This window comes from Macaca thibetana, chromosome 8, assembly GCF_024542745.1.
Source record: "Macaca thibetana thibetana isolate TM-01 chromosome 8, ASM2454274v1, whole genome shotgun sequence".
Classification (NCBI taxonomy): Eukaryota; Metazoa; Chordata; class Mammalia; order Primates; family Cercopithecidae; genus Macaca; species Macaca thibetana.
In genome coordinates, this window is record NC_065585.1 from 48,986,945 (window position 1) to 49,011,893 (window position 24,949).

The 24,949-nt window shown below is 41.0% G+C and overlaps 2 protein-coding genes across 2 annotated transcripts in view; both read left to right on the forward strand.

The window, feature by feature from the left end:
• CFAP418 (cilia and flagella associated protein 418) overlaps positions 1-24,949 on the forward strand; it is a 1,191,950-nt gene that overhangs the window by 282,958 nt on the left and 884,043 nt on the right. The window lies entirely within an intron of this gene.
• Positions 3,241-24,949, forward strand: part of LOC126960655 (glyceraldehyde-3-phosphate dehydrogenase-like) — a 50,195-nt gene continuing 28,486 nt past the window's right edge. Inside the window, exon 1 of the mRNA XM_050800318.1 lies at positions 3,241-3,334. Coding sequence (XP_050656275.1) covers positions 3,241-3,334 — 94 coding nt within the window. The remainder of the gene's footprint in view (positions 3,335-24,949) is intronic.

Here is a 24,949-nt window from a genome sequence, read left to right on the forward strand (position 1 = left end):
GGGGGCATTGTGTCAACCCTGTTTGGTAGAATGAACTCTGAGAACAGATAATCAAATGAACCAATGCAAAGAATTTGTTTTGTGGCCAGAAAAAAAAAAGAAGAAGGAAAAAGTAGACGTGTCAATTAATATTAGGTTCATCTGCCTAAAACCCCAAACAACAGTGGCTTAAACAAGAATACAGACAGTCCATGACTTATGACGTTTTCAAGTTAGAATTTTTTTGACCTTACAGGGTACTAAATACATTTTGGGGTACTAGTTTGGGGTACTAAATACACTTTCAATTTATGCTATTTTTTTAACTTAGGATGGATTATTTATCAGGACATAACCCCCATCACAAGTTGAGGAGCAGCTGTAGTTTATTTCTCTCCGGTAAGAAACAGAAACAAAAACAAAACCTGGAGTTTGGCATTTCAGTTTTGCTTATGGTGATTTCTCATCAGAGAATTTAACAAGTCATTTAAAAGTACGATTTTTATCCTCAAGTTTGCCACATAGTTCAAAATAGCTGCTGGAGCTCTGGTCGTCACATCTACGTTCCAGTGAGCAAGACAGAGAAGAGGGAAAGGCAAAAAGGGGTTACCCTCATCTCAGCACAGTCAGCCACCTTTAAGAAGTCTTTCTGGAAATCTCACCTGACACTTTGACTTCCATCTCATTGGCTAAAACTTAGTCATGTGCCTCCCCAAACCTGACTACAAAGGATGATGGGAAATGTAGTCTTTTACCTGAGCACATTATTGCCACAAATAAAACTGAAGTTCTGTAACCATGGGAGAAGGGATAATGGATATTGGGAAGATACTAGTAGTCTGTAAGACAATAGGCATTAGTATGGATTACCAGACTCTACAGTTGTTAAGAAGAGTGGTATGGGACATGTCAGTGGGAACAGAGAAAGAAAGGAGCCAGGAATGTAGGGTGAGGCCTTTTTTTTTTTTTTTTTTTTTTAACAAACCAGAAAAAATATTCCCACTTTTCTCAATTACGAAGATGATTTATTCTGAATTTTATTAAATGTCATTGTACAATGTGCTTTTAAGATATTGCTTTCTTGAGTTATCTGGAAAACTGTGACCCATGGTGGGGGGAAACTCATGTCGTGGGAGATGAGGGTAGAGTGTTCATTCCCACCCCTTGAAGAGCAGTAGCAGCGCTCTTCAGTTCCTAACCACTGAATAGTGGTGGAAGGGGTTAATGAGTTAATGCTTACGCAGGGCTAGAAGATGAAAACCAGTAGGGTGGGATATTATTTTTACTGTGTTGACACAGATGCATTTTCTTAAAGATTTATAAGAAACTTTTAATTTTTTCAAAATACTCTGCTTCTTGCTTTACAAATTCCATTTTACTTATGTATGTGTCATCTACACTACAGCCTAACCAGGGGAGAACAACAACAAAATATATTTCTCTTTACTTTGAGGTTTTACATTCATGGGGAACATTTTTACTGAGTCAATAAATTGCAGCTTACCAGTAAGCATTCCCCCAAAGGAATTGATCTTCAGAAAATTTTCTGAAATCTGGGCAAGGTACTAGCCATCCAGGAAGAAGGCTCAAACAAGCAGATTTAACTTATCAACTTCCAAGACAACCAGGAGGTTTTGCAGGAAAATATCACCACCATCCATAATAATAAAAACTGCCAACCATGTATTCACTTCTTACAATACTAGGTGCATTTCCTGCATCCAGCACACCCTCCCCCATTTCTTCCTCTCTCCTTGTATTATCCCTAATTTACAGATAAGAAAACTAGACTCAGAGAGGTTAAATAAAATACCCATGGCCATAGCCAGAACAAGGCAAAGATGGGACCCACAGCAGGCAATTTGATCCCAAAGCCCACGGTGGTCTCAACCAGTGTGTAATGCTGTCTCACAAACATCCTCAGAATCTGCTCCATCTCTTATCACCAACAAAGCCTTGGATTTGCTGGTAGAGAAAAAAATGCTTGAAATCTAGCTGGGCTCCTCTAGTATCTGTTTTGACAGCCGAAATTAATTGTTCATTTTCTGAGCACTTTTTGGCAACTCATTCTAATGACCCGAACTGCCGTCTCCTTCCTTTTCAGCTTGGCAAGGCTCCCCGGTGTGGAGCTGTCAGGGTGCAGGGCGGGTGCGAGAACTGCACTGATACAGTGGTCTGGCAGGGCTGCGGTCTTTAGGAGAAAGGAAATGATTGTTTTCACTCTTGGAGTTTCTAAGAATGACAATGGGCATTTTCTGACTCTGGTTAAAACGAAAGTCTCACAAAGCTGATTAAACCAAATGTGATAATTGAGTTGAAGATGAGCCTATCTCATCTTTGCGATTGTCTTCCAAAGCAGGACAATCTGTCTTTCTCACACTGCACCTCTGCACGCTCAGAGCAAAGGAGGAGTCTCTCTTCCCTCTGCACTCTACCTCGGTGTTGACCAGAAGAGGGAGCAGCTTCTGTTGGAATGTGAGTGATGCATAGGCACATATTCGAATGGGCACCTAGCTCCAAAGATGCTCAGACTCTTAGGATTAAGAACACTTGTTAAATTTTAAAATCCTGTTGGAGTAGAAAATACCAATATTTTCTGGCAGCTCTGAGCCCTTAGGTACCATTTTGAGCTACTTTGTTTTGAAACCTGCAGAAGCTATCCTCAAACATGCATTAATTACTTGAAAGCCCATCAACATCCTTGATATTGTTATTCTCAAAATACCCATATGCTAATCCAGATGCTGGTGCTTGAAACATGCAGAAGGCATGAATTGTACCGGCAAGGCTAAAATATAAAAAAGAGGTGTAGATGAACACTAACATTTCCCCCCTTCATTTACTCTGTCTCTTTTTTTTTTTTTTTTTTTTTTTTTTTGAGATGAAGTCTTGCTCTGTCGCCCAGGCTGAAGTGCAGTGGCTTGATCTCAGCTCACTGCAAGCTCCGCCTCCTGGGTTTACGCCATTCTCCTGCCTCAGCCTCCCGAGTAGCTGGGACTACAGGCGCCCGCCACCTCGCCCGGCTAGTTTTTTGTATTTTTTAGTAGAGACGGGGTTTCACCGTGTTAGCCAGGATGGTCTCGATCTCCTGACCTCCTGATCCGCCCGTCTCGGCCTCCCAAAGTGATGGGATTACAGGCTTGAGCCACCGCGCCGGGCAACTCTGTCTCTTTTTTATAGATAATGCAGAATGGAAATAAATGGGGCAGGTCGATATTTGGCTTTGGATAAGAATACTTCCTCTCCAGATTCTTTACCATCATGGTGGAACTCCTGGTGAAGGTGAGCTTCAAGGTGGGTTTTAATTGGAAAGAGAAGGAAAATCTGAACTATGAAGAGGAGGTAATTCCTACAGGTGAGGACTGGATGGAAATCTTTCAGAGAGAGAGAGAGAGAGAGAGAGAGAGAGAGAGAAGGACAGAAGTTGCCAGTATTTGTTTGACAGCAGATCAAACAAAGACTTTGGGTCTGACAGGCTTGTGGCAAACTCCAGGAGGAAGAGTATGAATTTGATGCTAAAAGCAGTGAAAATTACTAAAGATTATTGAGGCTGGAATGAAGGGTAAGAAGATGATGCTGGCCACATCACACCACGGTGGTAGCATTTAAAGTGTTGGATCCTACTGGATAAAAATTCAAGTAATAAAGCCGCTGTTAGGAAAGCCAGATGTGTTGATTGGTCGAAGAAAGTCCCAGTTTATACTTACTGCCCAGGCAAAACTATTAATAGCTCCCTTGTTCACTGCCCAAGTATCCTGTTTGGTTGTTAAATTACACAGTCACCCTGGCCTTAGTTTACATATGACTGAGGGTCAAAGAATAAATCACATACTTAGCAATGCACATGCAGAGGGAGAGAGATCTTGAAGAGATGGTTGTAAACAAACAAACAAAAAGTAGGATGATAGGAATAGTGAAAAGTGACCTACCTGGTTATGTCCAGTCAACAAGGACAGTGGGCAGTCAGTGTGGGGGACCATGAGGGAAAGATGTAATGTTCCGTATGATGGCAAGATCCCCAGGGACAATAGATATTTATTACATAAACAATATGGAAGAACCAATGAGTGCTTGTTAGATGAATGAAATTGTGCACAGGTGGAGGAAGTAGGACTGATGTGAAGAAAGGACATGGAGCAAAGCCTGGAAGCAACTGCTTAGGAGGAGATTTGATTTTCTAGGATAATGATAGCTAGAAAGAAGTGTGAAGGCTCTGTGGATGTTGGCTCTTAGTGGGTCACATCAAAGGAACAGAAACAACACTGGAGAGGCAATAATTTGGGGAATGGAAGAGATGTAGAGCAGATGAAGCTTCGGGTGTGGAGAGAGGGGTGGTGAAGATCTCACTTGCTGTGTGTGCCAGGCACTGTGCGAGGCTTGGAGACAGAGATGCATGGAGGCAGCTCTCAGGTTCTGGCGCTTTAAGACAATCACAAGCAAACAGTTATTCTTAGTGTTGTTTGAGGAGCACAGTCACGAAGGGGTGAATTCTGCTTCAAGGTGGGGAGAGGGAGCCTGCTTGAGAGGAGCCAAATTAGTGTCAGACTTGGAGGTGACTGGTGAGAGCCTTGAGGAAAGCATAGGGATTTCCTAGTTGTACAAGCAGGGGAAGGTGGAAGGATTGTGTGAGCACATGCAGGGAGGTGCAGCTGCAGTACAAAGCATCTCTAGGATTGTGAGGGCAGGTGAGGATGCAGGTGAGGATGCAGGATGGGCAGCCTTGCATTTCAAGCTGGAGCATAAGAATTTTGGCTTGCCAGGAACATTTCTTAAAGTAGGAGAGTCACAAACTCGCTGTGAGCACTGGCTTGAAGGACGTGGAAGGATGGGGAGTCTGGATGGAGCGAGGGAACCAGGGGAGGAGAGGAACTGCAAGAGAATTCCCAATCTGTCAGAAGCAGAGGAATAGAGAGGAAGAGATGGAGTGAGGGGACACTTGCAGGGTCTATTTGGAAGGTTTTGAGGACAATTTGGATGTGGAAGGTGAGAAAGAGAGAGGACTTAAATATTTTGACTATGAGGAAATCTTTGGGAAGGCGGTGAAAGGGGACAGCCCCAGAAACAGAACTGCAGGGATGTAAGAAATGAGTTTGGTGAAAGAAAGCAGAGACAAGTTCAGAGAACTTAAGCCTGGAGGGGAGGGTTGAGATGGAGTGATAGTTTGATGGTGGGGAGGGGACAGGGAACAGGAAGGAGAAAGGTGGAGGCGGGCATGCTGCCAAGGCTAAATGAAAGTGGTTTTGTCTTGTTTCCTAAGATGGATGGGGAAGCCTGGGTATATTTGGTTTTGATGGGGTTATAGAAACAGAAGGAAAATGCTGATGAAAAATGAGGGAGAGTCTGTGGTCACTGAGGAAAGCAAACAGTTCCAGCAGATGTTACTGTTCTGGTTTGAGGATTCTTACCAGCAGGTACTCCAAGTCTTGAAGATAATGACGGGAAGTTAAAATCCAGGTAGAAATTGGGGGATGGCTGAAAGAGGGAAATTACTGAAGAGGCAGAGAAAAGCCAGGGACAAAAATGGGACTAATGTGTGTCTGAGGTAGATACTAAGATATCAGTAGAGATATCAGTAGAGGAGGGAAGAGAAGAAAAAGAATATCGGGCTCAGGTGGGATACGAATGTCACAGAGAAGATGAGAAAAGCAGAAAGCAAGTTTAGGATTGTAGTTGTTGTTTGTTGTTTTTGTCAGTCTACATTCACACACACTTTTTGAATCAAGAATGCCCTGATTTTGTTTTGGGGAAACCATCTTTATTCAGCGTTTAGCGTGTGTGCTTGGAGTTTAGCTGATGATACTGAGTCCCAGCATTGGGGTAACTTGGTCCAATTCTAATAGTGTATTTCGCCCCCTGGGCACAGTGATTTGTACATGAGTATGCACCAAGTTCAAGTCAGAGCTAGGAAGGCTCATCTCTGGGATTTTTAATGAAGCTATTGAGGGAGAAGATTCTTTCATCTAGGACTTGTATGTAGAAGACTATAAACTGGAGATGCCCCAGACATTTTACAACCTCGAGGGGAGAGTCTGTCAGAGAATGCAGACAACATAGTAGAATGCATAATTAATAGATGGAGAGAGAAACTGGGTCTTCATGAAGTCATCTGAACCCTATGCCTGAAGCCAGTCCTAGCCCTGCCATTTTCAGTTGTATGAGCACTAGTTTTCTTTTGATTAAGTCATTTGGATTGGGTTTTCTTAGTTGCCATAGGAAGAGTTACAACTGATGAAAAGATGTAGGGGGAATGTTATGCGAGCACAAAAAAATGAGTGAAGAAGGGAGGTATCTGAGGGTAAGAACAGAAAGGAGGCAGAAGCAAAGAGGCCATTGAGATAAGGTTGATAGGAAATGAAAGGAAAGGATTAACTGATTGGGGCTAGCCAGGCTTTTAACATCCATGAAGTACCCTTGGACTGTAGTAGATTTCATTGATAAACACTAACCTAGGAACTAAATCCACCCTGGGGGTTCAGTATTGTTTCTCATGTACTCAAAGAGAACAACATGTAGTAATGATAGTCACACTCTGTAATACCGGTGGATGCCCATTCATTCATTCATTGTTTAATTTATTTGCTCAGTAAAAGTGTATTAGCATCTGCCAAGCAACATGTTAAGAATCAGAGGTAGAAAAGACACCATATTCTCCCTAAAGGTGCTGTATTGAGAGAGAGCAGCAGTCAGATGTAATTAGAATGCTGGGTGGTCGGTAGACTGGGGATAAGTCTGTGAGTCTGAGCTCAGAGGGAGCCTCAGGGAGGTGACTGCATAGCTAGCATAAGTTAGTAAGAGTTGTGCAGCTAATGGATATCTGAAACAACCCCTGGTTTGGGTATTGGCAGTCTAGATGAGCTGTGTTCTCTCTCAGAGTCTTGGTCCCACATTGGAAAAGAGGAACCAGATGAAGGTGTTTCTGTTTTCCTGTTGCGTTTCTCTTAATATGAACAGACACTTGCTTATTAAGTGTGGTACCCTCTGGTTATTGTAGGATGCTGTTCATTTAGGCAGTCAGACATGGATTTTGAAAGTCCTCTTGCCTTTTACAAACTGGTTGCATTAAGTACAATAAGTACAGTTTTCTTTATTAATATGCTGACTGTCTTGTGTACCTAGGCTGAACAGGTCTACCTTGTTTGCCTCTCAGAGCAATGTGTATAAGCAGCTGCAAAACATATTTGATGCAATGAAAAAGCAATTTTTGTCTGTAAAATAAACACCAACTTTTCTCTTCTGTAAGCCTGTCCAGATGATCAAAAGCCAGATAAAGCCTTAAAATAAATTCCCTTTTCCCATGTGCAATGTAAAAAACTCCTTTATTCCTAACACACCCTCCCCTTTCATTAATGGAAGCGCAGCTCTTATCTTGATGTATGTGTAGCTGGTGCTTCTTCAGTTCTGACAACAAGAAAAGTGAGCAACAGAAAATAATGGAGCCCTGAAAAATTGCTGTCTTATACCCTGAAATGTCTCCTTCTTTCAGGCCAAATCCACCCACGTACCATGTTTGAGAAATGATGAGCACAAGAGGTATCTGTTAAGTTGACAGCCTGCAAAGCTTTTTCTTTTAAATAGCCAATGATTGTTGAATCGTTGGCCAGTCTTGAACACTCTTAGGCGCAGTGATAGTTAATAGAATGGAGAAGGCATCATCTTTTGGCCTTCAAAAGCTTCTGAACTAAAATGGGTACAAGAAATTAGAAGGAAAATAATTGAAGAACCAGAGCTGCAGCAATCACAGAATCCCTGAACTCCGATACAATGGCTGTAGCTTCCTGGGCCATGTCCCATTCTTAAAGTGTGCAATAAGCAAAAAACATGTACTATTCTCTTGTTCTTCACATACCTTGAGGGATAAACATAACAGCAAATTCTCCATCTCAGGAAAATCTTTCATATCCAAACTGTGTAGGGTGGCAATCAAGTGTATACTAAGTTCTGGTTGATGCTCAATGATGAGCAAAGCATTAAGCCTGCCAGCACTTAAAATAGAATGGTGCTCTGTAGACAGACCAGATCTTCAGGTGTTTCAATTACGCTACAGGTAGTTGATTGATTTCTTTTGCCATCTAGGATGATTCTATATCAAGGACTATGAAATATGTTTGCTCACATCATTTTGGCCAGATCTTCAGGCCAGACAAACTTTGTCTTTAGTCAGTCTGGAGCAGGCTATGGCCACACAAGGGAGGAAGCAGAACTGAGAGACTCCATCATGATATTGTATCTAAGGTATCTAAAGCCATTATAGGCTTCAAGGCTTCCTATGGATTCAATGGCTAGATGGGGGCATGGGCTCGGGCATGGGCTCCGGCATGGGCACCCTTCCCATTTGCAAGGTCTGTATCCAGGACCCTGATCACCTCATAACATCTAGCACGAGCCCTTCAACCAAAGTTTAGGCACCATGGCCAAATACCATGCCATATTCTCTGTCCACTGGTTGGTGGATACCATAAATAATGAGGTGCGCTAATTTGCTTCTGAAACTTCAAGCTGACCCTCTGACATTGACAGTGACCTGAGCCACCCCATCTTGATCTACCTGTCTCCACTTTCCTGGCCAGTTCAATACAAACTTCCACAAACTGGTGGTCTGCTTGGCCCCCATTCCTTATGTTACTTCTTTATGCCAGGTTTTGCCTCACTCACTAGCTTGGAAAACTACTAGTACTCTCCTCTGACTGCAGCAAAGCTCACCCAGCAAATTCTCAATGCCAAAACAAGATGGCAGCATGTGATCCATGTCATGCTGATGTTATCATCATCATCATTTTCTGAGGACAGAAGTCTATGAAGGAAGTGTATAAGGACATGCTCAACTAAGAAGCAACAGCAGCAGCTGCTACAAGGAATGGGTCCCCAACAATATCAAGACAGTTATCTACAACATTCCAACCCACGGGCTCAAGGTGGACATTAGCAAAAAACCACCATCCAAAAGCTCTTCAAGGGAATCTCCTAGTCTAAGCAGTTCAATGCTATATCCTGTCTGAACGCTTTCTACATTAAAACACAGGGAAAAGAATGAGTGAAATGCAGTTCCTGGAGAATGAGAGCAACAAGAACACCTTTGTTTGGGGAAAAAAAAAAAATCTGTGGCATCAGAATGCCCCAAGGAAGAAGAGAAGGAATTATCCTTCCTTCCTCCCTCCCTCCCTCCCTCCCTCTCTCTTCCCTCCCTCCCTCCCTCTCTCTTCCCTCCCTCCCTCCCTCCCTCCCTCCCTCCCTCCCTCCCTCCCTCCCTTCCTTCCTTCCTTCCTTCCTTCCTTCCTTCCTTCCTTCCTTCCTTCCTTCCTTCCTTCCTTCCTTTGAGATGGAGTCTTGCTGTGTCTCCCAGACTGGAGTGCAGTGGCGCGATCTCTGCTCACTGCAAGCTCTGCCTCCCGGGTTCACGCCATTCTCCTGCCTCAGCCTCCCGAGTAGCTGGGACTACAGGCGCCCGCCACCACGCCCGGCTAATTTTTTGTATTTTTAGTAGAGACAGGGTTTCACCGTGTTAGCCAGGATGGTCTCCATCTCCTGACCTCATGATCCACCCGCCTCGACCTCCCAAAGTGCTGGGATTACAGGCGTGAGCCACCACGCCCGGCCTAATTTGCCTTTCATTGACCATCTCCAGGTGTTTCCCTGGTTTCCATATGGCTACTTCGCTTTCTCCCCCACCTTAGGTTCAGGTGAGATGTTGATGGTATTGCTCAATTCTCCTCTCAGTTCTGCTCTGAGCCTTCATTTTCCTTTAGAGGAGACTGTCCCACTCTCTTAAGGTGGCCCACATACTTTACCTTCTTTTTGGGGGCAGACAGGAAGTGGGGAGACAGAACTGCCTTGATCTCTAAGCCTCTAAGGAGGACCCCTCTCCTCTTCTTTCCTTGCTCATTACATACCTAAAATATGGAAAGAAATGTATTACCAGCTAAAAACAGAATACATTTTTTTTTTCCCTAGAAGATGGAGGAATCAAAAGATGCCCGACCATCACTCCTTTGCAATTTCTCTTCTTTGTTTTTTTCCTAGGCTGGGACATTTTTTCTGCCTTAGTTTTCCTGTTCTGCCACTCAGATTTCAGTTTTGTGTGAGATTTACTGCTCTTTGGAAAGATGATGTTGTTCTATGTTCAAAAACAAACAGAAAATGAAAAAAAAAAACTATGCTAAAGCATGACTCAACTCTTGCTTTCATTCAATCAACCTTCATAAAGCATCTAGTACATGCCAAGCATTGATTTGGGGAGGGTACACACCCTGTCCTGCCTGCAGCATCTGGTCTTGCTGCCCTTTAGGTGGGAGTTGAGCCAGGTAGCAGCTAATGAATGGCAGACCACCCTCTGGAGGGCAGGGATTAAGTCTGGATGGAGGTGCTAAGTTGCCAACCATTACTGCAAGGATAGAAAGTGTGTTGGAATCGCTTTCTGTGATCTTGTAACTCTTTAAAGCCCTCTAGCAATATTGAAATTCCCAGTTTAAGGAAAATTGCCTTCACACAGTGGGATATAGCCACAAAAATCCATTTATATAAAATGTTTGCTGTTTATTCTAAAGAAGTAGATCGAAACCAGGCAAAAACTCCCTCCTTTCTTTCCCCTCCCTTTTCAGGGACACTTGGCAGGAGGCATTTTTGATTGTCTTGGTTGGGGGGACGGTGATGGTGGCATCTAGTAGATAGAGGTCAGGCACGCTGCCAAACATCCTTCAATCCACAGACAGCCTCCCATAACCAAGAATTATCAGGCCCAAAGTGTCAACTGTGCTGCGGTTGGAAACCCCGTTCTAAAGGAAGAGATTTCTGACCCTTCCCTAATCGTGCAATGATAGTAATAATGCACATTTGACAAGCGCTTACTGTGTGTCAGATGCTGTTCTTAGGGTTTTACTTGCAATACTTCACTGATTTCTCATGATCAATGACAAAGGGAAGTCTTATCATCATCCCCATTTTCCAGATGAGGAAAATGAGTCCTGGAGAGATTAAGTGTTTTGCTGCAAGTCCCGAGGCTAGAAAGCAACTGGGTTGGGATCTGAATCTCAGCAGCCTGTGGCCAAGTTCATTTACACTTAACCTTATTTATAGGTTGCCTCTGGACAACAAAGCTTGCTAAAGTTCATTGTTCTCAGTTGGAAGTATACTTTTTTTTTTCTTGGGTGAACATAGCAACCTAGAAGAGGGAGTAAAGGAGAAGGGACAATCTCAACAATTTGTCTTTGTAATGAGAATAATCAAAGTCCTCTTGTCTCTATGGCTGCACTGGAGTGGGTGGATCCTGGTGAACATGAAGGAAGAGATGCACCTGACCAGACAGGACCCGTATTAATGACAGGGCACACTGTGTCAGGCAAGCCACTCCTCTGAAGCCACACACACCCTGCTCGCTGATCTCCCTGCAGTGGAAGGCTAAGTCTGCAGCATCAGCCAGCCCCGGAACCCTTTGAAATACCATGTCAGAAACTTCTTGGCAAAGCCTAACAATAGAAACCATAAGCAGATTCTAAATAACCATTATCATTAATCGGGGTTGACATGTAACTGGCCCCTCCTAAGTACTGCTCAATCATTGCCCCCCTTTATTCCTTTCTCCAAGATTCCCACAGGCCTCCTTAGAGTAAAGGGTACCTGAGCCGTGCCCGGGTGTGTGGTCCTCAGCGGAACAATGGAAGCAAAGTAATCCCTGACAGAGCCGGGCTGGGACCTTCGACATAAAGCAGATATGGGGGCAAATGTGAGAAAGGGCCATGGGGAGCAGCTCAGACAGGGAAGAGGACTGGGAGAGCAGCCAGGTATTAAGGGGCCGGGTGGGGGCAAGGAGAGCCAGCAATACAGTGGGTGAAATGGAATGAGCACGGTTTGTGTTCAGAGTTGGCATTTGTCACTTTAATGGATTCCAAAGAAGGAGGCAGGCATGCTTTCCAACTAGCCTGGGAAATCAGCTACATATGGGAGAAGAGTTTTTAAAAAGCCCTTCATTCAGGAAACCTATCTGTAAGCTATTGTTTTAGAGCATTTTAAAAATAACTATTAATTATGCTTCAGATTTTTTTCACTTTTGCACCCCACATGGGTTTTAGGAACTGCAAAAATCCCAGACCATATATTTAATCTGTCCATTCACACATTCAGTTATTTGGCAAATATTTATTGAGATCCCACTAAATGCCAAGCACTGTTCATAGCATTGGGGATGCAGCCATGGACAAAATACATATGGCCTGGCCCTCACAGAGACTGCATCATAGAGGCGAGACAGACAACAAAACAGAAAGCATAATAAATAAGTAAATGACTTCTTCTCATCAAAGGACACAATCAACAGAATGGAAAGGCAACCTATGGAATCAGGGAAGATATCTGCAAATTATATATCTGATAGGGGTTAATATCCAGAATACATAGAGAACTCCTACAACTCAACAACAACAACAATAAAAACTTGATTTGAAAATAGGAAAAGGCTTTGAATAGACATTTCCCCAAAGAAGATATACAATTGGCCAATAAATACATGAAAAGATGCTCAACAGCACTAATTGTTAGGGAAATGCAAATAAAAGCCACCATGAGATATCACCTCACATCCATTAAGATGTCTACTATGTTAAAAAACCAAAACTCCAGAAAATAACAAGTGTTGGTGAGGAGGTGGAGAAATTGAAACCCTTCTGCAATATTGACGGGAATGTAAAATGGTGCGGCCACAATGGAAAACAGCATGGTAGTTTCTCAAAAAACAAAAATAAAATTACCATATGATCCAGCAATACCACTTCTGAGTATATACCCGAGAGAACTGAAAGGAGGATCTTGAAGAGAGATTTGTACACCCATGTTCATGGCAGCATTATTCACAACACCCAAAAGGTAGAAGCAACTCAAGTGTCCATCGAAGAATGAGTAGATAAGCAAAATGTGATATATATATACAATGAAATTTTCGTCAACCTTAAAGAGAATTCTGATACATGCTACAACATGATGACCCTTGAGGACATTTATGCTGAGTGAAAGAAGACAGCCACAAAAAGATAATTCGACTTTTGTGAGGTATCTAGAGTAGTCAAATGCTTAGACACAGAATGTAAACTGGTGGTTGTCCCTGCCTGTAGTACCAGCTACTCCAAAGACTGAGGCAGGAGAAGCACTTCAACCCAGGAGGTGCAGGTTGCAGTGAGCTGAGACCGCGCCACTGCACTCCTGCCTGGGGGAGAGAGCGAGACTCCATCTCAAAAAAAGAAAAGAAAATGTGTGTCAGCAGATGGGCAGAGGGAGAGGGGAGTGGCTGTTTCATGAGTAAAATGTCAGGTTTGAAAGATAAAAAGAGTTCTGGAGATTGGTTGTACAACAATGTGAATATACTTAACAGTAGTGAACTATACACTTAGAAATTGTTATGATGATAAATTTTATCATGTTTTATGTAATCTATTCCAATTGAAACTTAAAAAATAAGTAAATAAAGAGTAGTTTATTAGAAGGCGATGAGTGCCCTGGAGACAAAGTGTAGCTGCGGGGCAGGGAGTGGCTGTGCAGGGTAAGCCTCATTGAGAGAGTGACATTTGAATGAAGACTTGACATTGATGAAGGATTGAGCCATGTAGATATGGAGTAAGAGCTTTCTAGGAAGAGGGCAAAACTAGGGTAAAGGTCTTAAGGTGACTTGGCGTGTTTGAGGGACAGGAGGCCAGGGAGGATCCAGCCAGGTGAGCCAGGGTTAGAGAAGCAGCAGGTCGTGTTAGGCCTTGGATGCCACTGTAAGGATCTGGCTTTTAAACTGAGTGAGGGCCAAGCCACTCACTCAGGAGGACTTTGAGTAGAAAAGAGCAATATTTTAACTGACTTGTTTCCTTGGGATCACTCCACTTGCTGTGCTGAGAAAGGACTGTAGGGGGCAAGAAAGGAAGTTGGAAGACCAGTGGAGGAGGCTGCTGCTTCAATCCAAATGAAAGAATTATGATCACTTGGACCCAGGTGAGAAGAGTGGAAGTCTTGAGAATTGGACAGATTCTGGATAAAATTAGAAAAGAAAGTCGATTGAATTTCTTGGCGAATTGGAAGTGTGAAAGAAAAAAGCAAGAATGACCCTAAGACTTTTGTCACGAGCAATGGAAATAATGGAGTTTCTGTTAACTGAAATGTGCAGAGCAGAAAGTCCAGAGGTTTTGAGGAGAAGAGCAGGTGTTTGATTTAGGCATATTAAGTTAGAGATGATAATCACGTATTCAAGAGGGACTTCGGTGGATATATGGGTCTAGAATTCATGGGGAAGGTTGGGGAATTATTAGTATACATAAGTCAGTTGGGAAAGTATAGATTAAAAGCCATGGATCCGAAGACGGTCACCTTCAAATTGAGTAGAGAGAGAGGGGAGGGAGCCCTAAAATGCACCTAGGATGAACCAATATTAATAGGTCCAGAGAAAAGGAGGCATAAGAACAGGAGACTGAGACACACAGTGGTAGGTACCATTCAGAGTCCAATGTGACTACAGAGAACCTCCAAGATGGAGCAGGAGAGGCTGCCTTTTCAAGATAAGGAAAAACTGAGTCCTAGAAGGAAGAAGGGATTTACTCAAGTCACATAGCTAGTCAATGGCAAACTGAAAGTAAGTACTCCTCATAGGAACGTGCCTATTCAGCAAGCAGAAACACAATACCTAATTTTAATGGAGGTGGGGACCAAACCTTCAGTAAAGTACAAAAATTCTTTCTTTGAAGTTCATCTAGACTAGCATGTAATTAGACAGTATGTTATAAATGCTATAAAACTGACAATACAATAAGCAAAGCCAAGGAAAGAAAAGTTAACTGTGCATCCTGGTGACATCATGAGCTTGAACAGTTAATAGGCTAGCAGTGCTAGCGCAATTATAAACTTAACTTTCAAATCTGCTTCTTCATAGAAATTCTCTGTTCAGCCCTATTCAAAGCTTGTCATTTTCTCAAAATTCTTTTTTAATGACCAGACCTATCATAATGCCTAGAAGTGTTTTGAATACTCATGTTGAAGAAATTATCAAAGCCCACCAGACATAATAAAGAGTGTTGTGCAACTCGGTGTTATTTGTAAAATGAAGCCCTAAGAGATGCAAATTGTGTATTTTGAGACACAAGTTTTTGTTACATTGTCATTTCAATGGCATTCTTAGTGCATGGCATGTTTTACCCTAACCTAGTCTATTTTCAGAAATATTTACACATTGATATTGTGAATATTTTCAATAACATCCCAATTGTATTTTTTCCATGTACTTTTATTTTGTTTCCTTTTATTTCCTAAAGCTGCTCCATATCTCACCTCTCATAGTTTCAGGCTTTCAGAAAAACTTGGGAGAGGGAAGAAATAAAAAAGTAAAATCACCCATAAAATCATTATCCAGAAACAATAGCCATTACTAACATTTTAGCAAGTTTACTTGTACTGAATTTTTCCCTCTATTAAAAACACCTTTTTAATTATTAATAATTTTACAAGTATAGTATCTTAGGTTACTAATACTTCCCAAACAGCTGGACTATTCTGGACTCTTTGCTTCTGGAGAAATAAGTGACTGAACAGAGAGCAGAGAAAACAAAACTCATTCCTTGGCTTTGGGGTTTGAAAGGCAATGTGTTTAAGCATATAAAGATTATAGATCAGCATTGCGAGGACGGGATTTCAGAAGTATAGGAGCTTGCTCTTACTCCCCCACTCCCCAATACACACACACACACACACACACACACACCCTGGGCTGGGAAGAAGAAAAAGGTGACCCAGGGGAAATTTGGAAGGTTCCAGAGGAAGACATTAGGCTCTATCCTTCAGGTTAATCACCAGGAAAATGGCAACAACTGAAGACAGAATATCAGATTTGAGAGCAAAGGAATCTGTTCTCATCTTCCAGGTGGGAAGTGGTAAAATCATAGAGAAAAAATGGCCTTGTGTGTGTTCAGACAAGGAAGCCTAAACCAGTCTCACAGAGGGTCCTATACTGTGGTTTAGAAGCAACGAGATGATCCAAGATGGAAAGTTGATCTTGGCTGGAAATGAGGGCCATGGCAGATTGGAGGGTATAGACTTTTCCACAGAAGTCCAAGTGCCCTGCTGATACTGAGGTGCAGCGAGGAGAAAGGAAAAACCCTGGATTCTGAAGTAAAGTTTCTAGCACTCCAAGGAACATATCTCAAAAGGGAAATTAACTTGTTACAGAATTTTTTTTTTTAACCCTTGGGTTTGTGAACTGAACTCTTATAGATATATTTTATATGCTGATTTTTTTTGCTACCTTCAAGATTTCTTAATGAAAATCACTTTTAATACTGGCTTAACATGTCATTGATTGGATGCCATAATTTTCCTAACCAATCCCTTATTTTTTAACAGTTTTATTATTTCTAATTTTTTGCCGTTATAATTAATGCTATATATTTTACAGCACGAGCATCCAGGACGAGTGTTTTAAAAAATTCCTGAAGTGGAGCTATTGGTTAAAAGGCCAGAACAACTTTCTTTCCCATGATACATTATTACCAAATTACTTTCCAAAAGCTTTGTAGAAATGTAATCATGAGTCATCTATAGGAGTTTATTGTTAGACTTAAATATTATATCAGCATCAAATGACTTTACCATTTTATAGTTGAAGAAGAGATTTCACTGGTCTATAAATAATATATATTTCTTTTTTCTATGGTTAGAAGGACAACATATATTCATTTTAGAAAATTTTAAGTGTACAGGAAAGTGTGAAAATCACCAATAATCCCATTACTTGAAGATAGCTACTGTTTACATGCTAATGTACTTTTCCCAGTCTTTCTTTCTCTGAGTATGCATATCTACTCACACACACAATCACATGCACCTATATTTTGCTTCTTACAAAATTGGAATCATATCATATATATCATTATGCACATTTTTGATTTATCAATGATATGAAAGTTTTCCAATATCATAAAATATTCTCCTAAAACATTCATTTGCACAATTATTAATGTTTGAAACCTGCCTTAGACACAAAACACTCACTCAGTAATAGCTTGCTGTTGCTGTGATGTAATGGGGATATTAAAACCATTAAGTGGCAGTTGAGGCGGGAGAACTGCTTGAGGCCAGGAGTTTGAGACAAGCCTGGGCAACATAGCAAGACCCCATCTCTACAAAAAGAAACCAACAGTGGGAGGATGGGCTGGAGCATTAAAACATGACTTGAAATAACTCTATATAATGTATTATAATGTTTTGTTATATACCACAATTTTTTAAATCATCTCCCCAGTTATTGGAGATTTAGATTATTTCCTATTTTTCACCATTATAATAATTCCAAGAGGATCATCCCTGTGTGCATCTTTGTGCACATAGCTAGCTCCAATTATTTTCTTCAGATAAATAGTTAAATGTCAAGATGTTTGAGTAAAAAATTATGCTTGTGTTAAGTCTTCTTGTTGTTACCAAATTGCCTGATAGGAAGTTTATACCATTTTCGACACTCATTAGTAGTACTTGTATGAGAATATTTGTTTATTTGCAGCTATGCCAGAACTGGGCATTATAATATTTAAATATTTCTGCCATTTCATTAGCAAAAAACAACATCTTGTGGTTTAAAAAATTTTGGTTAATAGTGAGATTGACCAATTCCCTAAGTATGCTAATTAGTATAGCTCACCATTTGTAAATATTATTTTTATTGTCTTCTTCAGGTGAATTCCATGACATTGAGAGCAAGTATACTGAGTATTATTTAATAAACACTTGTTGATTACTTTGAGATGCATATGAATGCCAGTTATTTCAGTTTGACTACTTCTATTCTGAGGTTCTCTGGGGGGATCCATTAAAATAATAATGGTGTTCTTCAGTTTTCTTTTTTTAGTGTTTCAAAAAGCTTAGTAAAAATTTGTACACATATACAATAAGATTGGACACTTTACTAAAATGTCTTTTTTTTTGCATTGGCTCGGAATTTTACATCATTGTTACACTGTACTGATTGAAATTTCAGATTAGTGGTTTGAAATGATAGATTGGTGAAAAAAAGTGTTTCAAAATACTGCTTTGCTTGGTGGTTGCCAGGGAATAATACAAATCCTTGTTACTGAAAAGGGTGAGAACCATTAGATTATGATGTATCTGAGTGTTGAGTTTAGGTATTTCCTTTTTTTCCCCTTTCATCATAATTATTCTCACTTATGGATTTTTTGATTGGCTGATTTAAGTATTATATTTTGTTGTGGTGGTTTATATACTTTTATTCTTCCATACAAATAATTTGTGTTCATTAAAAAACAATCAAGCAGGACAGAGAGCCCAGAGAAGAAATGCTGGGGGTGCAGATGGGGGTATTAACAGAGACCAGGCAAATTAAGGCCAAGCAGATTTCCCAAACAATTTCGATTAAATATGAATACCACTTGTGTTTCATGAGTAGTTGCTTACCTCTACTTCTCTTGGACTGGGTTTGGTAATACACACACAAAAATGCACATACACAAACATCTATTTCACATAGATGTTGGCACATGATTCTGGCCTTCAAAATGTATGATGAGCCTGGGTGTGGTGGCTCACACCTGTAATCCCAGTACTTCATGAGGCTGAGACAGGAGGATCACTTGAACCCAGGAGTTTGAAACCAGCCTGGGCAACACAGGAAGACCCTACCTATAGAAAAAATAAACAACTTAGCTGGATGTGATGGCATGCACCTGTGGTCTCAGCTACTTGGGAGGCTGAGGTGAGCGGATTATTGAGCCTGGGAGGTTGAGGCTGCAGTGAGCCATGATTGCACCACTGCACTCTAGCCTGGGTGCAGGGAAAGACTCTGTTTCAAAAAAAAAAAAAAGGTATGACAATTTGCAGCGTACAGTAAGCCCTAAATGTCACCAATAGGTTCTTGGAAACCTTGATTTTAAGCGAAATAACTTACTGCATGATGTAGGAGCTTAAAGTTGTAATTTCCAAGAACCTATTGACAACATTGAGGACTTACTTAGTTTAGTGGAAAGAGCATTGATTTGAAGTTGGAAAATAAGGGGTTTGAGTTTGATTCCATTATTTAGCAGTCATGAGGCTTTGGGTAAACTAATGAGTATCACTGTCCTTCGCTTACCTTTATTTTAGGGGTTTATTGTGAGTGTGAATGGGAAAGAATTGAAAAATGTCGTGTCTGACATCTTTGGCCCATGTATTATATCTCCACTGGACTTTAGTATTCTATTCAATCACACCAAATCCAATGAATTAGTTGAGACCTGGAGCCCAAAGCATCATTTCTGGTTTGGCGCCTCAGAACCTCTTTCTCCCGATCTAGCAACTGTAACAAAGTGCTTGTGAGTTGTAAGACTACTAGTATAGGGTGACTCTAGATATCAATCTTTTACTTTTTCAAGAACTGGACCAGAATCACATTTTTATCTTATCAGGTTATCTATGCTCAGTGATGAGTTGGCTGTCCACTGGCTTTCTTCAATTGACCCTACCTATAGGCAATTGCTAAATACCCAATTCTTGGGAATAATTGTTCTTCCTCTCACTTTTATATAGGGGTGGCCTGTTAAAAAAGCTCTCCCATTAAGTGGAACAGCTTCTAACTAGGCTGCCTTATATTCAGCAAAGCAATTATGACCAAACTTCCCTGGGATTTGCCTTGCAGTGTGTGGGCACTTTCGGCTGTGAGGCTTCACCATGTAATGTGTTCTGTCGGACCCAACTTGACACAACTTGCATGGTGCATTTACTTTCTTCATTCAAAGAGATTCTCTCTTTTAAGGCACTGGCTACTGAAAAATATGCAAGTGACCTGAGGGAAGAGACTGAGGGCCCCATCTTTCTTCAAAAATATCTCAGGTTAACCCCGAGACGGTTAACCCATCATGTTTATTTGTGGTGTTTTAGCAGCAAGATATTGATTTTATAAGTATGTCATTATTGGGTTTTATTTTTAAGCTACCTATAAAATACCTGATTCATGTGGATATTTAACAGCAAGATTGAATTGTTTTTTGGTATTTATTTTTAATTATTTAGAAATATTTAGAAAATGTTATGATTTTACCTCCCGATCTCTCAATAGATGAGTCAAAAGGACTCTCTGTAGCCAATTTCCTTAGTACCCTTGAGAAAATCAGATTGGCTATGCTTTACTTTAGTTTCCTGGATGGAAAAACAAATGTTTGGGACTTGAGAATTTCCTGAAACCTTTAGAGAGAAGGGGCCTTTGAGAACATTCAGAGGAGGAGGGGTGAAGGGCAGGGGAGAGGAAGTGATAAAAGTCATTTTGCTACCTGAGGCTTGGGATATGTTCGCTAAATAAATTTCTTCTCTCCTTGGTTGTTGAAATATTTTGTCTCAATGAGAAAATTGTGGTTTCCTTTCTTGCTCAGGGGAATTTTATTGTGGACATATCCCTGACTGCCTGTGTGTAAATACACACACACACGTGCACACACACAAACAATTATTCAGGGGTTTGGGAGTAGAACAGATATGGCCAGGTGCAGTGGCTTGCACCTGTAATCACAGCACTTTGAGGGGCCAAGGCAGGAAGACTGCTTGGGCCCAGGAGTTCAAGACCAGCCTGGGTAACACAGGGAGACCCTGTCCCTCCAAAAATAATTTTAAAATACAAAATTAACTGGGTATGGTGGTGTGCGTCTGCAGTCCTAGCTACTTGAGAGGCTGAGGCAAGAGGATTGCTTGAGCCTGAGAGGTTGAGGCTGCAGTGAACTGTGATCACACCGCTGCACTCCAGCCTGGGTGACAAAGTAAGACCCTTTAAAAAGAAAAAAAGAGCAGATATGATTAGGAAGACTCTTCAGCCAACAGTTAGAAGTAGCATTTATTGGATGCTTACTATGAGCTGGGCACAGTGCAAGCACCCCATTTGTGTTATCTTATTTTATAGTCACTAAAAAAACTCTCACATGAGGGCAATGCTCTTATCACCCCCTTTTACATGAGAACACTGAGGCTCAAAGAGTTTAAATTGCTTGTTCAAGCCCACATAGCTGTTCTGAGAGGGAGCCAGAATCACACCCAGGTCTGGTCGACCCCAAAGTCAGATGCACATGAGAATGGTGGAGGCTGTGAATCTGTGGGCTCGAGGCTTCGTGGAGCCCTGACTTGGAAGGGTTGCAGAATTGCCTGGGGACCCTGAGTCTCTAACCTAGTGTGGGTTCTGTCAGGACAAGATGAGGGTGCTCTAGGCCCTGGAAGTACTGAGTGGGTCCATGCCCCTGACATGGACCATCTGTTCTCATTTCCTCGTGTGAACTTGTTATGGTTAATTTTATGTGTCTGCTTGGCTGGGCCACGATGCCCAGATAGTTGGTCAAACGTTATGCCGGGTGTTTCTGTGAGGGTGTTTTCTTAGATGAGATTAGGATGTAAATTGGTAGCCATCGAGTTAAGCACATAGTAAAGTAGTGGGCCTCATCCAATCAGTTGAAGGCCTTAATAGCACAAAGGCTGACTTCCTCTTACCCTGCCCCCGACCAGCAAGAAAGAACTCTGCCGGCTGGCAGGCTTCAAACTCTGAACTGCAACACCAGCTCTTCCCTGGGTCTCCAGCCTGCCCCCTGCCCATTAAATGTGAGACCCACATGGCCACTACAATCTCATGAGCCAATTCCTTAAATCTCTCCCATTCTCTCTCTCTCTCTCTCTCTCTCTGCATACAACCTGTTGATTCTGTCTCTCTGGAGATCACTGATTCCTACAGAACCTGTTCAAACTGTTAGTGATTGTCTCACTTTTCCTCTAGGATCCCCCGTCGCTTGCTATGTCCTGCCTCACAACCACCACTGAGCATCTTAAAGGTGTTTGTTTTTTCTTTTTTCCAATTTTAAAAATTACGGTTATTCCCGTTCTTTTTTTCTCACCTAGTTGTTTTCTGAGAGTGAACCTGACAGTGCTGGAAGTTCCTGGTCCCCTGGGGGAGTCTCACCCCACTCTCCCTCACTCCAGGCAGCCAGACCTTCCTCTTCCTTCAAGTCTTCCTCCCATGCTTAGCATTTGAGGTTCGCGGCGCTTGTAACAATTTCTCCCCAAAAAGGTTCCCATCTGTTTCCTTCTCCACACTCAGGCCTTGGCTTACACATCTGCTTCTGATAGGCCCCATAACACCCACTTCAGAGTAGCTCTCCAGTCTCATTCTAGCACATCCCTTTGTTTTATTTTCTTCAATGCACATATCACTTCTGATGCGGCTTCTTTCTTTACTTCCATAGTGTTTGCTTTCTCTGCCAGAATGTCAGCTCTGTGGAGTTCTGTCTGTCCTTCTCTTGCCTGTCCTTTTTACAGTTATACTCCCATGCCTTGAACATTGCCTAGCACAGAGCTGGAGCTCAAGAAACAGTAGTTGAGTGAATGAATGAATGAATGAATGGACAAATATATTTTACCAGCTGGGTAGGCAAGGGTGTGCAGGTGCATGATATCCTACTGGTGAGAAGAGAGTAAATTGCTCATTTTTGAAGGTGCATTAACTCTTTCAGGCCCCTAGGGTATCATTTAGTTCACTGGAATAGTAATTTACTAAACTGTACCTTAGGGGCCTGAAAATGTTAATGCACCTCCAAAAGTTTCTAATTTACACCAGGGAGCAGTTTATTTACCCAGCAGGGTTTGACCTAATAGGTCTTAACTCCATTTAAGAGAGTCATAAGGACTTTATCACTTTTCCACCTTCACATTTCCTACTTCTAGCATTTATCTGCTTGTGGAATACTGTTGCCAGTAGCTACTGTGTTTATGCACACCCATCATATGCCTACCAATACCAAAACCTGAAACGTTGCTTTCTTATGGCACTGGTACACATCTTTCATGTAGATTTTAATTTGTATAATTAAAAAAACCTGTATATTGCAATCCATCCACATATGTTATTTCAGTGGCTTCTTGGTGTATATTTTAAATAATTCCTTAAATAGCTTACATTTTGTTTTTATCCAATAATTAAATGACGGTGTTAGAAAATGTAAAAAATTCTATGCATTTCGGTTACCAACCCTTATCTACAATATGCAGGCCATGATTTTATTTCTATTTGTTGTTTCAAATAGCAAAGCTGCTTCCACTCCTAATCTTGGACACTTTTGTCCTAAGGTTTTCCAGATTTAGTCTAATCTTTCCTCTTTTGCTGATTACTGTCAATTCTGTACTGTTGTAGCGTGTCAAAAAAAGAATCTCCTCCTCTCCTGAGTTTATATTTTTGAAGAATCATTCTTACAGATTCAACTGTGGAGACATCTTTCCTTTAATTCTTGTCACACTGATGTTACAGGACGTGGTAAAATGTTTCTCTTGACTTTGGGGTCAAATCAGGTATGATTGTTACCAGCATTAAGTAGCAAAAGGTTTTTCATGAAACTGATGGTGGATGGAGTTTTCCAGTATGGCATAAACCCATTAATGAAACAGTCCCTCATTTAGTCTTTGGGATAATTCATCCTGGACTGGGTTTAACTATGCCCTTGCTGCAAAATGAGGGTTTGCTAAGTAAATAATAGTGTAAATCAGATTAGAGAGAACAATTGCTTTTGAGAACGTTAGCACTGTATGGTAAAATCTTGATAGGGTTACTTAATTATTTTGTATCATGAAGTTTTTTGTTGTTTTTGTTTTTGGTTAAACACCTTAGAAACATGTTCTCTTTTTCTGTTTCAGCTAATAAGGTAATTAAATTTGATTTCTGAACATTTTAATTCCTCAGGGATATCATTCTGGACAACAATGACCACTCAACATAAGTCAGTAGATGTGAGTTAATTAGAGTATCAAGTCTCTGGAAGTTTTAAATCATATTTGTTGATGCAGAGTTATGGTCTTGTGAGTTGATTCATCCTTCTAAAGGTAGATTGCAGCAAAAACATCAGCAGGATCCAGGGTAATGGATGTTTTGGTTATGGTTCTTCACGTTTACAGAGCTCCTCCAATTTCAAATAGATTATTTATTAAAGGCAGCAGTTTGTGTATTTGAAATTAAGAAGATATTTTTATTTCAAAAATTTTATCATTCAGATTTTTTGTTAATTCAGAATTTCTTCTGCCTTCTAACCTTCTAGGCCTTCAGGATTAAAGTGCAGTCCTGAATTATTACTGTACTAGAAAAACATTTTTAGTAAGTAGATTTCATAAGTGGGCTTTTTCTGCATCACTTCTTTTGTGGGTTGTAAAAAAAATTATAAAAACTGAACTTTACACTGGAAATACGGTAGTGTTAGGAGAGAGTTTGGGTGAGCACTGTTGCTATGGAGACCTTTGTTGGTGTCCTCCTGCTTAGACTGTCCCACCTCTGTGTTATCTACAGGTGGTAGCAATATTGGAAAGATCAAGGGTCTTACTTTACTGACTTGACCCTGGCATTCTGAAGAGCTACCCCTTAAATTCCTAGCTCCTTAATGGCCTTGTAGCAATAGCTGCTGCTCGGATTGCTTTCTAACTCTTGTTCATATTCTCAAGTTTGAAGGCTCTACCTAACTTCACATTTTTTTTTCTTGAGTCATACAATATATGACTGAGCTTTTATCTGACAGCTAGGGATGAAAAACTATATCCTGAAAATGGTCTTGTCTTGCAAATGGAGAAGTCTGAGCTGGTTCATCACTGACTCTCAATCTGTGTTGCTTTTAACAGGATAATTGAAGTCTTGCCATTTTTAAAAAACATTTATTTTCGTTCCCCATGGATGAAAGACATCCAGAAGGTATAGAAGTTACACAAGAGTCATGTCAGAAGATGGGAAGTGGTTGTTAGGGGGAAATATCAAGCTGTGGATTCTTTAGTTAAATGTGATTGTTTTAGTCAAAATGACTTGTTTGGGGCTATCCTCACGTGTCTTAAAATATGTGAATGGCACTTAATTTTATGTAACTCCCATAGATCTCCTTAACTGATTCTTCAGTTAGATAAAGTTTTACGTACTAGTGAAAGTTAATGCTGATTTAAGCATAATCAGATTGAAAATTCTTCCCTGTGGTCTACATGAAGG